This window comes from Cavia porcellus, unplaced genomic scaffold (assembly GCF_034190915.1).
Source record: "Cavia porcellus strain 051 isolate PalLab524CR breed Dunkin Hartley unplaced genomic scaffold, mCavPor4.1 scaffold_21, whole genome shotgun sequence".
Lineage (NCBI taxonomy): Eukaryota > Metazoa > Chordata > Mammalia > Rodentia > Caviidae > Cavia > Cavia porcellus.
Window position 1 is genome coordinate 28,236,659 of NW_026947504.1, and position 14,994 is coordinate 28,251,652.

General features: G+C 44.7%; 1 protein-coding gene across 1 annotated transcript in view; it reads left to right on the forward strand.

Moving 5' to 3' along the window:
• Positions 1-11,622: 11,622 nt before the first annotated feature.
• Positions 11,623-14,994, forward strand: part of Mphosph8 (M-phase phosphoprotein 8) — a 39,354-nt gene continuing 35,982 nt past the window's right edge. The window contains exon 1 of the mRNA XM_003477384.5: positions 11,623-12,070. Coding sequence (XP_003477432.1) covers positions 11,861-12,070 — 210 coding nt within the window. The 5' untranslated portion in view covers positions 11,623-11,860. The remainder of the gene's footprint in view (positions 12,071-14,994) is intronic.

The window sequence follows — 14,994 nt, forward strand, 5'->3', positions numbered from 1 at the left end:
TTCATCCTGAAGACCAGGCAGCACACATCTTCCCCTCCAGAGCCAGGAAGCAATGCTTGATATGAGGACCAAAGCTTCTCCAGGATAATCAATGGCTCAAACAGCAACTCGTAGGAGAACCCACAATACCTTCATGCAACAACGCATTAATGCCTCAACACCCTTATTCTCCACCTATTTATTCTGGCAACTTTCCCCAGGTGGAGCATCTTTGCTCAGTGCCATGCTGATATAATACAGCTGGCGTTAAATTGACCACCAGTTCTTAATCCATAACAAGTACTTTGTATCTTTTTACCATATTCTAAATCTTAACTGGCTGTTTAACATTCCAGTATATACGTTATGACCTGTAGCCCAGGTGATTTTCAAAATTACACTCCACATGCATAATGAGGTGGAAGAGATGGAAGGAAGGGCCTTCCAGCTTCTCCTCTGCAAGGCAGTGAGTTTCAGCATCATCAGGTGCTTCTCCTTCTTCATAAATTCAAGAATTGCTAAACTGATCCAGCCCGTGGATCAGTCTGTGGGCCTCGCCTGGAGAGGGGACGGAGATAGGGGGCTGGGCAAGAGGAGAGAGAGATGGAGACAAGATGAAAGGTTCCAATCAAGTCTTGTTTATTCTGAAAATGGCGACAACTTATATAGGGTAGAGGTGGGCCAACGGGGCAGGAAGAGGGCACGGAGCGCTATCTAATAGGTCATCCTCACATCCAGATATATGATGTAAACAGGAGAGGATTATGGGTAATGTAGGCAGACATGAGGATCATGGGAAATGTAGGCAGATGCGGCAGAGGCCCACAGGAGGGCGAGATAAGGTGGCAGCAGTGAGATATGCCGCTCCCTGCACGAAACAGAGAAACTGTGCTAACAGCTCCCATACAGGGTTGAGCCCGAGATTACCGCTGTGATACAATCCTTCATACCTTCACCCAAGGCAGGAGGGCACTATAAAGTAGTGTCCTAAGCTCTGAGATAAGGAGCCTAGCACAAAGCCTTACACTGACAACATACAAAGAGCTTGTAAGTCTTCATACCTCAATCTTTCCGAAGCTAGTCGTCTTGTTTGCAAAATATGTATATTAAAAAATATAGTCAATTCACAGATTGTGATGACAGTTCCATTAAAAGAACAGTATGGGGGGGGCTGGAGATTTAGCTCAGCGGCATAAGTGCCTGCCTTGCAAGCAGGCAGTCGTGAGTTTGATCCCTGATACCAATAAAAAGGAAAAAGACAAAAAAAAAAAAAAAAGAACATTATCGGGCTGGGGATTTAGCTCAGCAGCATAAGCACCTGCTTTACAAGCAGGCAGTCGTGAGTTTGATCCCCCGTACCAATAAAAATGAAAAAGACAAAAAAAAAAGAACAGTATCTAAGAACTTAGCACACTTTCATCTCTTGGCCACGTAGCTTCAACAACTGATGAACCCATTACATACGAAAGCCCAGGCCTGAAGGTCATATCAAAGGGTGTCAAGACATAGTATATTACTTAGTTTATTCCTAAATGGCTTGGTAATATATTTTTAAAAATTTTAGCTGACACATATTAGTAATGCATATTTATGGGGTAGAATGTGATTTTTCAGTACATGCTATTATGATTGTATTTGGATGGCCCCCCAAGCCTCATGCAGTCATTGTGGCAACTGAGTCTAGCATTTGTGATTGGTTTGTTGTCTAGTGCTGGATTGGTGGTTTAAGTGCTGCTTACACCCAGGGATACGTAGTTGGCATACAATATAAGGGAGAAAAGAAGGCATGCTTTTCCCTTTTCACCCACTTTGCTCTTGTTGCTTGTGGCTGCCATGAACAGTGCCCTTTAGTCATGCCATCCTGCCTTGGAGGCAGCTAAATATAGACTAACACCTCCAAAAACTATAAGCTAAATAAACCTTTCATTCCTTTATTTTACACATCAGACATTTTGTCTCAACAATTAGAGAAAAGTAACCACGATAAAACATGGTACCAGAAGTGAGATCATTGCTGTGACTATATCTGACTATGTGGTTCAATAACCTTTAGAAATGGCTTGTGAAAAGAGTTTTAAAATGCTCAGAGATGTTGCCTAAAAGAATAGCCCTAAAACAACTAAGGCTGTTCTGTATGGGAGAGTCTGGTCAGAGCTCAGAAGACCAGAAAACAAGTAAAGACCAGACTCAGGAAGTTTCTGCTAAAAAGGACTGCAATGGGTACTGGACTCCAGATTTCCATATGTAATAGCCTGACAAAAAGTTTGTCTGTACTTTGCTCATGTCCAAAGACTTTGCTTGAGATTAAGATTAAAGATGGTGGACTAATTAATCTGGCAAAGAGAATTTCAAGCCAGTGAAATGTTGAGGCCATGGCATAGTTATTATCAGGGCTTTTAGCCAGATTTAGGTTGTGAACCAAGAGCAAAGAGCCCAGCAGGATGACTTACAATATTGTTTGACAAAAAAAAAAAATAATAATAATAATAAAAGGCTTGAGTAAAGCTGCGGAATGTAAAAATAAAACTGAGATCTCCATTGCTGAAAAAAAAATCAAAAATAAAAAACATGGCCTGGCGGCATCACAGAGAACAATAGGTTTTCACACTTTGCAGCCCCAAAACTGCAAAAGTAAAAGACTTTGCTTGGAGGAAAAGGCTATAGAGCACCATGTTCAAAAATGATGATGAAGACCACATGAGGTTCCAAAGTGGCACCAGCTGCACCAGGTTCCAAAATGACAGTGACATAAAAATTTGTTCCTCACTGCCATTGTTGGGAGCCGCAGCCCCAAGCCCGGTCGCCTTACTTGGCGGACGTGAGGCCTGTAGGAAAGAGCAAAGCCTGAGCTAGATTACCCCTCCCATCGAGTGTGCTAAGATGGCGCTTATCTCCTGCTTGGTAAACAACCCGCCCTGTAAGATCTCCTGCTTCACAACCCGCCCTGTAAGATAGTCTGCCTAGCAACAACTGAACCCTATAAAAGTGAGTGCCTCTCCCGCCAAGAAAAGAAGAAGAAGCAGAAGAAGCAGAAGAAGCCTGGAAGGAGCCGCGGAGAGCGGACCGGTAGAGGCTTCGGAGCGAAGCACGGAAGGAGCCGCGGGGAGCGGACCAGAGGAGGCTTCGGCTGGGAGCGATCCCAGGGCAGGCTGTACGGAGAGAAAATAAAAGAAAAGGTTGTCCACTGCCAGACTTTGTCGTGTGTCCTTCCTGCCGGCCGGGAGCAACATCGACATGCCATGACCCATGTGGCTCTTGAGGTCCTTGGAGTGAAAGACTGTGAGAGGATGAGAAGATGAGAAAATAAAAAAGAGACAAAGCGGGGGTCAGGAGGAGCCTTTATCCTCCTGATGAGAGAGAGGAACTGCTTAGCCACTGCAGCGTGTTTATTTACATACAGGGAAGGATGATGTTGGTTTCAGCCCCTCTGCCTAGCAACCATTGCTTGGATTGTCTAGGGGTTTGGTGTTTTTCTGGGCTGTAGCAACTTCTTCATATGACTTGTCTCAGGTGCCCTTTGTTTTTGGGATAGTCATGCTCTGGCCATGCCACAGCCCTGCCTGTATGGTCAATTTCCAGATTCAATGCTCCCAGCACCTCACAATCACATTCAGAGTGCTCAGAAATCCAGGTACCTGACCCCTCCAGCCAAGGGGAAAAAAAGCCTGGCTACTGCTCCACTGGCAGCAGACCTTGGTGACATCCACATGGCATTAGGCACATAAAAAATACATGAGTTTAGGGGCTGGGGATTTAGCTCAGCGGCATAAGCGCCTGCATTGCAAGCAGGCAGTCGTGAGTTCGATCCCCGGTACCAATAAAAAGGAAAAAGACACACAAAAAAAAAATACATGAGTTTTGAGATTCAAAAGTCTTTCACTCCAATTTCAGCAGGCCTGGGAGGCCAGGTAGTGTGTCCCTAAAAGGACAATGTAAATGTAAAGCCAAAGGTGCAATAAAAAACCTGAACATAGGTTATCTAAAAACACCTTCAAGGAGAGAGCAAAGCAGACATAAAAATAAAAGCCCTGAGAGAGAAGAAGAAGAAAGAAGAAGAAATAAAACTCCAGGACTTAATATTTCCTCTGCTGGATTTTGGCCTTTTTTTTGTTCCCATCCTTTGAATTATGTTTGCACCCTTTGAAATGATGATGTTTATCTTGTGCCATTAAATGTTTAAAGTGTTTAACTTTGTTTTCATTTGTACAGGGAGTCAGAGCTAAGAGTTTGTCTTAGATCTCAAAAGAGACTTGAGACAAACTTCTTAGCAATGCTGAATCTGTTAGGACTTTGGCAACTCTTGGAGATGTCTTATGCATAAAGGTTGTGCATGAGTCTTTGCAGGTCCAGGGATGGAATGTTATGGTTTGTGTTTGTATGGCCCCCCAAGCCTCATGCATCATAGAGGCAGCTAAGTCTAGCATTTGTGATTGGTTGGTAGTCTAGGGCTGGGATTGGTGGTGTGAGTGCTGCACCCACCCAGGGGAGGGGAGCTGACATACAATATAAGGGAAAAAAGAGGTGTACTTTTCTCTTTTTATCCTTTTTATCTTTTAAGCTCTTGTTGCTTGTGGCCATTATGAACAGTGCCCCTTAGCCATGCTACCCTTCCTTGGAGCCAGCTCAATGTCCACTGCCACAGTCAGCTCTTTACTTTGGAGTAAGATCAATATGGTGACTAATTCTTTTATTTAGTTTTCAAATCCTCTATCCTTAACATGCCCACAGACTGATACTGTATGTTGATATACTACATCCAGTCAGTCCTCAGTAAACATTAATGAATGAATCAGGCAAATGCATTTATAAGAGACTAAGCATGCCATAAAAACAAAGATTTTATTAAACTGTATTTCATAGATGTGCTGCTTTGAGATCCTTTCCCGCCTAAATGAAACTAGAGTTCTTTCAGAAGGACTCTTGTTACTTGCAGACAATAGTTTCAGTTTCACATTGGATGCTAGCAATTTGTTATACTGTTCTACAAAGTTGGGTTTTTTTTTTTTTTTTTTTTTGGTACCAGGGGTTGAACTCATGACCTCACACATGCCAGGTGGGTGCTTATGCCATTGAGCTAAATCCTGGCCCTCTACAGGGTTATTAAAAGAACTTCAGACTTTTGCAAATGAGCTCCTCCTACCGTCAACTGCTTTCTTGGCATCACCCTGCAAATTCTGAACACCTGGGGGTTGTAAAGCAGTGCTGAGCTGTAGCTTTTCACTGAGAACACCAAGGGCATCATTTGAGTTGTTATAGCCAATTAAATCTGATCATTCAGCTGTGAGCACTACCTTAAATATCTTTCCCATTTCCATTGCAACACAAACCAGTCTGTACTTTTTTTTTTTTTTTTTTTTTTTTTTTTTTTGTCTTTTTGAGACAGGGTCCCACTATGCAGTTCAGGCTGGTCTTGGGCTCATTTTGTAGCCCAGGCTGTTCTCGAACTTGCAATGATCCTCCTGTCTCAGCCCCCTGAATGCTACAATTACAGGACTGTGCCACCATGCCTGGCTCCAGCCTATACTTTTAAACCAGTCTTTATTAGGTTTAAGCAAAGATAGACTTATTTAGCAGTCATTATTCTCTAAATTAACTACATCAATGTAAAAATACTTTTCTAATAATTTTAGTACTATTTAGTGCAATAATCAAAATTGACTCTTTTGAACACCTGCATGGGCTGTCATTTTTTCAGAGTGGTCTATTTTGAGAAACAGAGAGCTAAGTTCAGAGGTGGGCAACTGATACAGCTCCAAGTCACTTGTGGTAAGAGGACAGCTGGCCACCAGATGTAGAGACAGGATATGCACATCTCTACTGAGAATGCAGTGTGGGCACTTTAGCCGCTATGTTTTCACAGGAAAGACTACCTTCTCCATAGAACCATTCAGATAATGATCACAAGTTATTCTGCGGCCACCATTTTCTCTCAGCTGCTCAAACAGATGGTGAAATATATGGTCTGTTCTTCTGTTGTTGTTGTTGTTGTTGTCTTTTTCCTTTTTATTGGTACCGGGGATTGAACTCACAACTGCCTGCTTGTAAGGCAGGTGCTTATGCCGCTGAGCTAAATCCCCAGCCCCATATGGTCTGTTCTTACATGGGCTATCATAGTTAGAAAAAGCTTGGTTACCCTCCATGGGAGAAGACTCCACCTTTTATTAGTCTGGGGGCACAATCCAGCAGTCAGTCTCAAGGAGGACGCCTGCTGCTCTGTGAATTGAGTTTCCTTTTGGGTGGAAGTGTAACCCTCACATCTGTAATTCCCGTGCTGCAATCTTAACCCCTGGACCTCAGTGTGATTGTAGAGCCTTCTCAGAAGCCACACAAGTAAAATGAAGTCCTTGTGTGTGGCACTATTTCAACAGGACCAATGCCTTTTCAAGAAAAAAAAGCATAAGACACGGGTTTAGGTGCAGGCAAGAAAGATCACAGGGGAGGGCACGGCAAGAAAGCAGCTGCCTGCAAGCCTAGAAGAGCGGCCTCAGGAAAAACCATGGCTGCTGTGTCCTTGACCTCGGACTTCTTCAGAACTGTGAGCAAATAAATTTCTATTGTTTAAGCCATCAGGTCTGTTGTATTTTGATACAGAAGGTTCTAAAAGTAATACATGTTCCCCTTTGCCAGTTAATGTTGCAATGTGTGTTTTTTTATGTGTGTAGTCACAAGCCAATGTGACTTCACATGTCAAGCCAATTCTAAATGCGGAAAAGAAATACTCCATATTGGAACTATTGGCAATGCTTTATGTTGTGTTTGTCTTTTTTCCTCATTTATTTAGAAGTAATTATGAACTATCCTATTTACGGAAGTTCACAATTGTATTGTGTACACATAGTAAGTAACAAATTTCAGGGCTTAAGAGCAGTTCGACTTTGATAAAAGGCATATGAACTGGCCCAGCCTTGGTGCAGTAACATCTGCACACACTGAAGTTTTGAGCAACTACTCACCCATGCTGTAGGAGCCTGCAGGGCTGGCTTCTCAGGTCCAATAACAGAGAGATGGCTTCTGACTGTGCTCTCAATGGTTCTTACTTTGCTCTCTGGCAAGGAGATTATATTACCAAAGGTACTCATAAGAGTGTGTGCATTTACTTTTGGCAAAAGTATGAAGTCCATACTTGCTAAAATTGAATCTTCTAGTCATACATGACTTGAGTTTTGTGTTATCTACTGAAGTGCTCAAATTACAGTTAATATTCCAAAATACTTTTGTTCTTATAAAAATGAATTTACAACAAACTCCAGTTGATTTTTTCTTTTTTAACAATTACTTCTTCAAAATTATACTTCTTCAAATATAACTATCAGGGACCATTGCAAGGACTCCTGCAAACTTTTCAGTAATCTTATAGGGAAGTTCTATTGACATCTGCATTTATAAATGGGGTAACTGGTCCTTAGGTCACATAACTTGTTCAAAGTTCGTTTCAGAAGCCAGGTGTGGTGGCACATGCCTGTACTTCCAGCCCTTGGGAGGCTGAGGCAGAAAGACTGCTGTAAGTTTGAGGCCAGCCTGGGCTACGAAGTGAGTTCAAGGCCAGTCTGAAACCCTGTCTCAAAAAGACAAAAAAAAAAAAATTGCAAAGGGAACTTTTCTGTCTTGATTCAGTGCTTCTTTGACTTCCAGTTGCAAGTGTCAAAAAGGTGATCTTCTACAACAAGCTCACTTTTCTTGAGCAATGTCCAGTAGCCAAGCTGAGTTGGCAAGTGAGTCACACAGTTTACCTTCAACACCAGCTTGAGTGACCTGGCAGAGCTGACCAATTTTTTTCTGGAAGGGAAGTGATGCAGTTTTGTCCAATTCAAAGTCCTCATCTTGACATATTAAACAATTTTTTGGTAGCATGTCCACTTTGTCCTCAGTGATATGCAAATGTTGCAGGTTTTGAAGCAATCCTATTTCTATTGTAATCACTGACATGTTGTAGCTTACATCTAAGCATCTGAGTTTCTGTAAACTAAATACTGCCACTGGTAAGGATTAGAGTTTGTTGTTGGAGAAATAAAGTGGCTCCAAGTTTCTGAAATGGGTAATGGAGGGAGGAACAGCAACAATTTTATTATGCCATAATTTTAAACAAGTCAGTCATTTTAAATGCTGAAAAGTCATGGTCTCCTCAGTGCATGTTATCTGACTTGAAATCCAGTTCTTATAAATTGGAGAGGCTTAAATGGCATGTGGGATTGTGGGGAACCACTCAGATTGCTTCAAAGCTCAGGGTGTCTAAGGACACCTGAGGATATAATCCTGCTTGTCTCACAGCAGGATACAATTATGTAACCATGACCTAACACAGTTAAACATGAATGGGCCAGTTATGGCACTTTACAAGAATGTAAATACAACAACAACCTACATAAGAATCATACAATAAACTAGGCGTGGTGACACACACCTGTAATCTTAGCATTCAGGGGGCTGAGGCAGCAGGATTGCTGCAAATTCAAGGCCAGCCTCGGCTATGAAGTGAGTACAGTGAATTGCAGTGAAACTCTATCTCAAAAAGACAAAAACAAAAAAACAAAAACCCTCTTTTTCTGTTCTTCCATTCCACCATTCGTTTTTTCTTGGGTGGTGCTTAGTATTTCTCTAACTATTCTGCTTACTTCTAGCTTCAGGTCATTAATAACTTCATTCCTGAACTGATCTATGAGGCTCTCTAGATGGCGCTTTATGTCTATTGGTGCGGTGTCCGCTATTACCTGTTTCTCAGGAGTAGGGGCCCGAGGAGCCTTTCTTGTTGCTGCCTCTTTCCATATTCTTTGTTCCTTATATATGCAAGCTTATATAGGAGGCCCAGCTTCCCTCCCTGTCAGCCACAGCCTGATTGAATTGCCCTGGCTAGGTGTTCCTGCCCACCGCAGCACACCAGGAAGTTCCAGACCAGGCAGCCTATGCGGGGCCCACCCCTCCAGGTCACCCTCAGGCTCTGGGATCTGGGTTGGGCTAGCCTACTGGGTCCGCCAGCAGCGTCATGTAGGCTAGGCACTTCTCACCAATTCCGCTTGAGAGGGAAATATGTGGCTGGAGTTGCCACAGCGCCCTGCTCCCACAAGTCTGCCCAGTCCCAGAATGTCCTCCGTTGGAGTCAAACTATGGTAGAGTGATAGTTTCTCTCTCACACCTCACCACAAGTCAGTGCATGGCTTCCGCCCGTCCTGTTTTCGACTTCGTTCACCAATTCCCATTCTCAGAACTTCCGCGCGTCTCTCTCCCTGCCGAGCCAATGTAGACACAGCCACCCCACGGCGGGAAACCCAGGTCGCGGCTTCCAATGGCGCGGGCTCCAGCCTCCACACTGAGGCTTTTCTGTTCGTGTTCTAGCACCAGGACTGCATTCCAAGTTGGTTTCTCTCAGCCCAGTTCGTTCCTGGGTCAGCAGAGCATATCTCCACCGGCTTATGTCTCCTTACTCCGCACCATTCCTGACTTCTGAGCCGAGTCTTTCAGAGCCTCCGTAGCTGCTGTTATCTGTCCACCATGTTCTCCCAGAAGACTCCAGGCAATTCTTTTGGCACAGTCTCCCAAGTACTGTGACTACACCACATCCAGCTACACTGCTCTTTTTTTTATGATCTAATTTTTAAAAAAATATTGCTCTTTTTAAATACTCTGTTAATATTCAGTTAAGTCTAATGTACCTATGGTTAATGTATATGACTCAGTAAAAACATCCTTTATTCAAGAATGTTACCTGAAGTGGACATACACGTATATTGGGCATAGAAGAAAAATGCCATTGGTTTAAAGTAAATTGAGGTAGTTTCACTGCAAATAAATAAATCACCACTGCCTCATTTTTGTTCAAAAACCAAACAAAGCTATAATAACAAAGAAATCACTGGGGTCAGGAATTTAGCTCAGTGGCATAACTGTCAGCCTGGCAGGCACAAGGTCTGGCTGCTGAGAGGTCGTGAGTTTGATCCCTGGTTTTTTAAAAAAAACATCACTGGCAAATCATCACTAACGATTTTTTGTGTGTACCGGGCATTGTACTCAAGACCTTGCGCTTGCCAGACAGGCACATGTGCCACTGAGCTAAATCCCTGGCCCTATCCCTAACAATTTTAAAGTTGATCCACTACCATTAAGTAGGAAAGTTATTATAAAAATATTATATAATTCACTCCTCGAATACATTCCTCTGCTGAGATGTCTAACACATCTTCATCTGTACTCTAGCCTATTTCTGGAAAGTTGCCCCAAACTAGGGAGTTTATACCAGTGGAGTAGTCTGTTAATACTGTTAACTGCCTGGCTGTGAAATACCCAGAAGGGTACATCATTGCAGGAAAGAAGCCAGTAATTGCAGAGAACAATTACTTGATAATCTGAAATGTTTCCACATTTTAAACACACAATGTCCTAAAAAAAAAAAAAAAAAAAAAGTAAAAACCAAAAACCATGCTATGTCTTTCAGTCTATATTTGCAGATTTCAGTGAAACAGCATCTTTCAATGCAGTCCACTGCATGGGAAAGCGAGACATCGGTGGAGAGAAGTCCATGTCAAAGTTAGCCAGCAAGCCGCCTTCATTCTCTTAAAGCTGAGCCTTCGTTTATAAAATTTGCAAAATTTGTAGTCCTTGAAACTACAACTGCTGGTCGTCATAGTGTCCCACGGAGGATGAGGTGTGGCAATTTTGAAGAAGCAAACAAGAATACCCATCCTACTTTGATTCTCCCAGTGAAAGACAAAGACGAAGCCTTTTAGGAAGGAATAGGGTATTTGCTGCTTTGAAGGGTGAAAGTACTGTTTATTAATTGGGAATAGCTGGAAGCAGGCAATCCAGCTTCTTTTTGACTCTTGGGAAGAGGACTGCCGAGGCAGGAGGAGCAGGTGGAGTCGGGGACGCGCCTCCTCCTCTTGGAAGCCGCTCCCTTGCTCCCTTGCGGGGACAGGGATTCCTTTGGATGCTGCATCCCTGCAAGAGTAGTTCAGGAACAGTTCTTTGGGCCCAGTCTCCTATTTTTACCGCCCCTTGACCCTCGGGCCCAGTACGGCGCACGCGGGACACCAGACTGCGCGGCGTCGAGGAACTGGGCAGAGTGCGGCCCGAGCGACCCCAAGGAACCGCGAGAGGCTGCGACCCACGCAATAGACAGGCGTGGGGGTCCCGCCGTCCAAGCCTCGTGGGCACCGAGGACGCCTGCGGAGAACCGACCGCTTGGGAGGGAAGGTACGCTTGCCGCGGAGCCCTCCCTGCCTGTCACTGGGACACTGCCGTGCGAACAGATCGGGTCCCCATGGAATCCGCGAAGGCCTTTCCCACGAGCGGAACGGGCTCCCTGAGCGAGGCCCTCCACACCAACGCCGGGTCGCGCCCGCGGAGTCAGGGAAGCTGTGGTACGGCGCTCCACGTGAGGCCCGGAGGGCTCTGGACACGGTGCCTGCCGTACGTCAAAATATAAAGAAACGGCTCTCGAATTTGGGAGACAAATTTGTTTCAGTCTGTTAAATTTTCTTATTTTTAAACGACGCTCAAAAATAGGAGCTCTACGGCTACTTAGGATAGGACCACTCGCCCGCCTTAAAACAGCGCTACCGTGCTCAGCAGCGCACCCGCCCCTCCCCGCCCTGCCGCGCCAGCACAGCGACTCCTTCCAGCCCTCCTCCGGGCGGCGTTCTTCCGCTCCCTTGCCTCAGGACCCGCCCATCCTCTTCCGGAAGCCCATCCTCTTCTGGAAGGGTTTGTGGCGCGCTGAGTCACCTCCTCCTTAAGTGACTGGTTACTGTGCGTGTCATTCCGAGCTCCGAGTCCCCCATTGGCTGGTTTGCCTCTGAGAGCGTCACGCTGCCAAGGCCCTTTAGAGCCCGACGTCGCGGGAAGAGCTGGGGGGGTGTATGTCGCAGACGGTTGTCGTCTATGGGCTCCCATGATGGCGGCTTCGGAAGGGGCAGTTGTGTCCATAGTGACTGAATCAGATGCCGACAGCAACGCCGAGTTGCGTGAAGTCGGAGGAGTCGGAGCAGTGGGCCAAGAGAAAGACCCGGCCACCAAAACAGCGGAGACCGCGGGGGACAGCGAGGAAGACGGGGAGGACGTATTCGAGGTGGAGCGGATCCTCGACATGAAGACCGAGGCGGTGCGTGGCTGGGACGCGGGAGGTGGAACAGCGGCTCGCGCGAGGCGAGCCCACGAGTTGGCCTCGGGCCTGTGTGCGGACTGCGGCCTGGGGTGGGGCTGCCGGTGGCGGGAGGCGGGCGGGCGCTCCGGGGTGTGGCTTGAAGTGGAGCGTCTGGTGAGGTTTCTCCGGCCACACCTTCCATTGTTTCCCAGAACGGAATCTGTTCCACAATAAAATCTTGGTGGCACAAAAATGCGCTTCATTTTTAATTTTTTTTTTTGTGATAGTGTGTTGTAGTGTATTCCAGGCTGGCTGGGGCTCGCTGTGTAGTTCAGGCTAGCTTCAAACTTGGGGCGATTTTCCTGCCTCGCCTCCTGAGGACTACCGGCGTGCTCTGCCTTGCCCGGCTCGGAGGTGTGCGGTTTAAAGACCTTCCAGACCTACGGAGTGGCATCATTTCTCTACTGTGCACTATAACTGCACAGTAAATACGAATTTTCCGTCGCCTCTCGAATTTGGGAAACAAATTTGTTCCCTGTACCTGGCACTTTTGCTCTAAGGTCCTGGACACTCCTTTCTTCCCTCCCCAGAGAATTCCCACTCTGGCTCGCACAGCATCGGATCAGTCTCTTCGGGAGGGTCTGTGACCGTGATTCCCTGACGATGTCTCATCTGTGTCCTAATTACACTTCCCGTGTGTCCATTGAGGTCAAAGCATTCTCTTTCCTTCTCCGAATGGGCCCCTTAACCTGAGAGACGTGATTTTCACAAATTTTGCCTCACTGGTACTGGTACAGTGATTCGCAGTCTCTAGCATGCAGGCACTCTTCATGTTTATCAGATTATTAATGAGTGAACGAATTGTGGGCTTGGAGAAGGAAAAGCACGGGAAATAAGAATCTAAGCCTGTTGGTAGATAGATGTGAGGTGACCGACCAAAGACCCCACACAGTGATCAGTCCTTGTATTCCTTTGTTGTCTCTTTATTTCTCATTCATCATGTGCCGCCTTTATTTTTTGATCCATTCAGTAAATTTTTCTTAACTACTGTGTACCATTTGTCTTGTTGGGCCCTATAATATAGAGATTAATCAAAGCATTCACAGTTCCTGACGTTGGAAAGTTCTGTCAAGGGGTGTTGAATAATCGAAATCCAACATCATTGTTGTTGTCAATTGCAATACAGTAAAGATAATTTATTTACATATTTATTCATTGGTGCTGAGTACTAGACCTTGCCTCTGTATTTACCAGAGAGCTACACTTCCATCCAAAGTAGACTTTTTTTTTTTTTTTTGTACTGTAGATTGAACTCATGACCTCACACTTGCCAGACAGGCACTTATGCCACTGAGCTAAATCTAAATCCCCTGCCCATTAAGTTGTATCTTTATGAGTATGTGTTTACTATACATAATGATTATATTCATTGTGGAGAGTTGGTCCCTGTACATGACACAACTTCTTTTTTTTACTTCGCCTTCAGACTTATTTTTGGAGACAGGGTCTAGCTATGTAGCCTCTGGCTGACCTTAAGTCATTGTGTAGTATAGGCTGGCTTTACATTTGAGCTCTTCATGCCTCAGCCTCCTAAGTACTAGGATTATGGGTATGGGCCACAACACCGTGCCTTTTTGTTTTACAGGACTGGGGATCAAACTCAGGCTCTCTAATGTGTTAGCAAGTGCTTCATAACTATGTTCCAGGGGCTGGGGATTTAGCTCAGCGGCTTAAGTGCCTGCTTTTTAAGCAGGGGGTCATGAGTTCGATCCCTGGTACCAGAAAAAAAAAAAGGAGCAATTTACCAATTAACTATGCCCCAAATTTTTTTTTGCTTCTGCTCTTCTTCTTTCTTTTGATGGTCTTATCATTTAGTCTAGAATGGCCTGAAGCTCCTCTTGCCTCTGCTTCCTTAGTGTTGGTATTATATGAGCACCACCTGGCTCTGTGGCTGTTATTTTATTTGTCAGTACTATGGATTGAGACTAGGGTTTTCTTACTCAGCTATTTCCCCAACCCTATTTTTAATTTTTATTTTGAGACATGCTCTTGCAAAATCACTGAGTTGTCCAGGCTGGGCTCAAATGAACATGATCTTGCTTTGGCCTTCGGAGTGCTGTGACTACAGGTGTGTACCAACACACCCAGCTGGAAAATTTAATCTTGAGGCTTGATGTTAAGTGCTTTTTGTGTGTGTTAAGAAATATTTTCCTATGCTAAATACTTTCTGGAGGTTTTATTTTGCTTCTCATATTTTATGTTTATACTTGGAATGTCGAGTATTGAGATTACATGCATGCACTACCATGCTAAGTGTGGCAGCATAGGCAGGACCATCTCCTTGAATTCAAGGCCAGCCTGAACTACATAGTGACACTGTGTCTAAAAAGGAAAAAAAATTAGGGGATTTTTGAATTGTGTCTAGAGATCCCCCCACCCCCAAAGCATAGAACTTTTTTGGAGGTGGCTGAATCTAGATTGTGTGACTGGTTTGTAGTATAGTGCTGGGATTAAGGGTGGGTGATTGCTGGATCAGTCTGTTGGTTGAGTTGGCACTTCCCTGATGCAGTAGACAGTACAATATGAGGGACAGAAAAGAGGTTGTCTCTCCCTTGTTGCTTTTGCTGTCTTCTGCCACCATGAACTGTTGTCCCTGTGCCATCTGGCACCCTGCCTTGCCTTCTTTCATTTTGGATGTCAGTATATATATATATATTTTTTTGTCTTTTTCTTTTTTATCGGTACCGGGGATCGAACTCACGACTGACTGCTTGCAAGGCAGGTGCTTATGCCGCTGAGCTAAATCCCCAGCCCCTAGGTGTCAGTATTTTGTCTCACCAGTAAGAAAGGTAACTAAGACACACTTGAATTTGTTGATAAAATTTAAGATCAATTTAATTTTTTTCAGTAGCTTTTTATAGCTTTTTGGGTTGAGATCATCA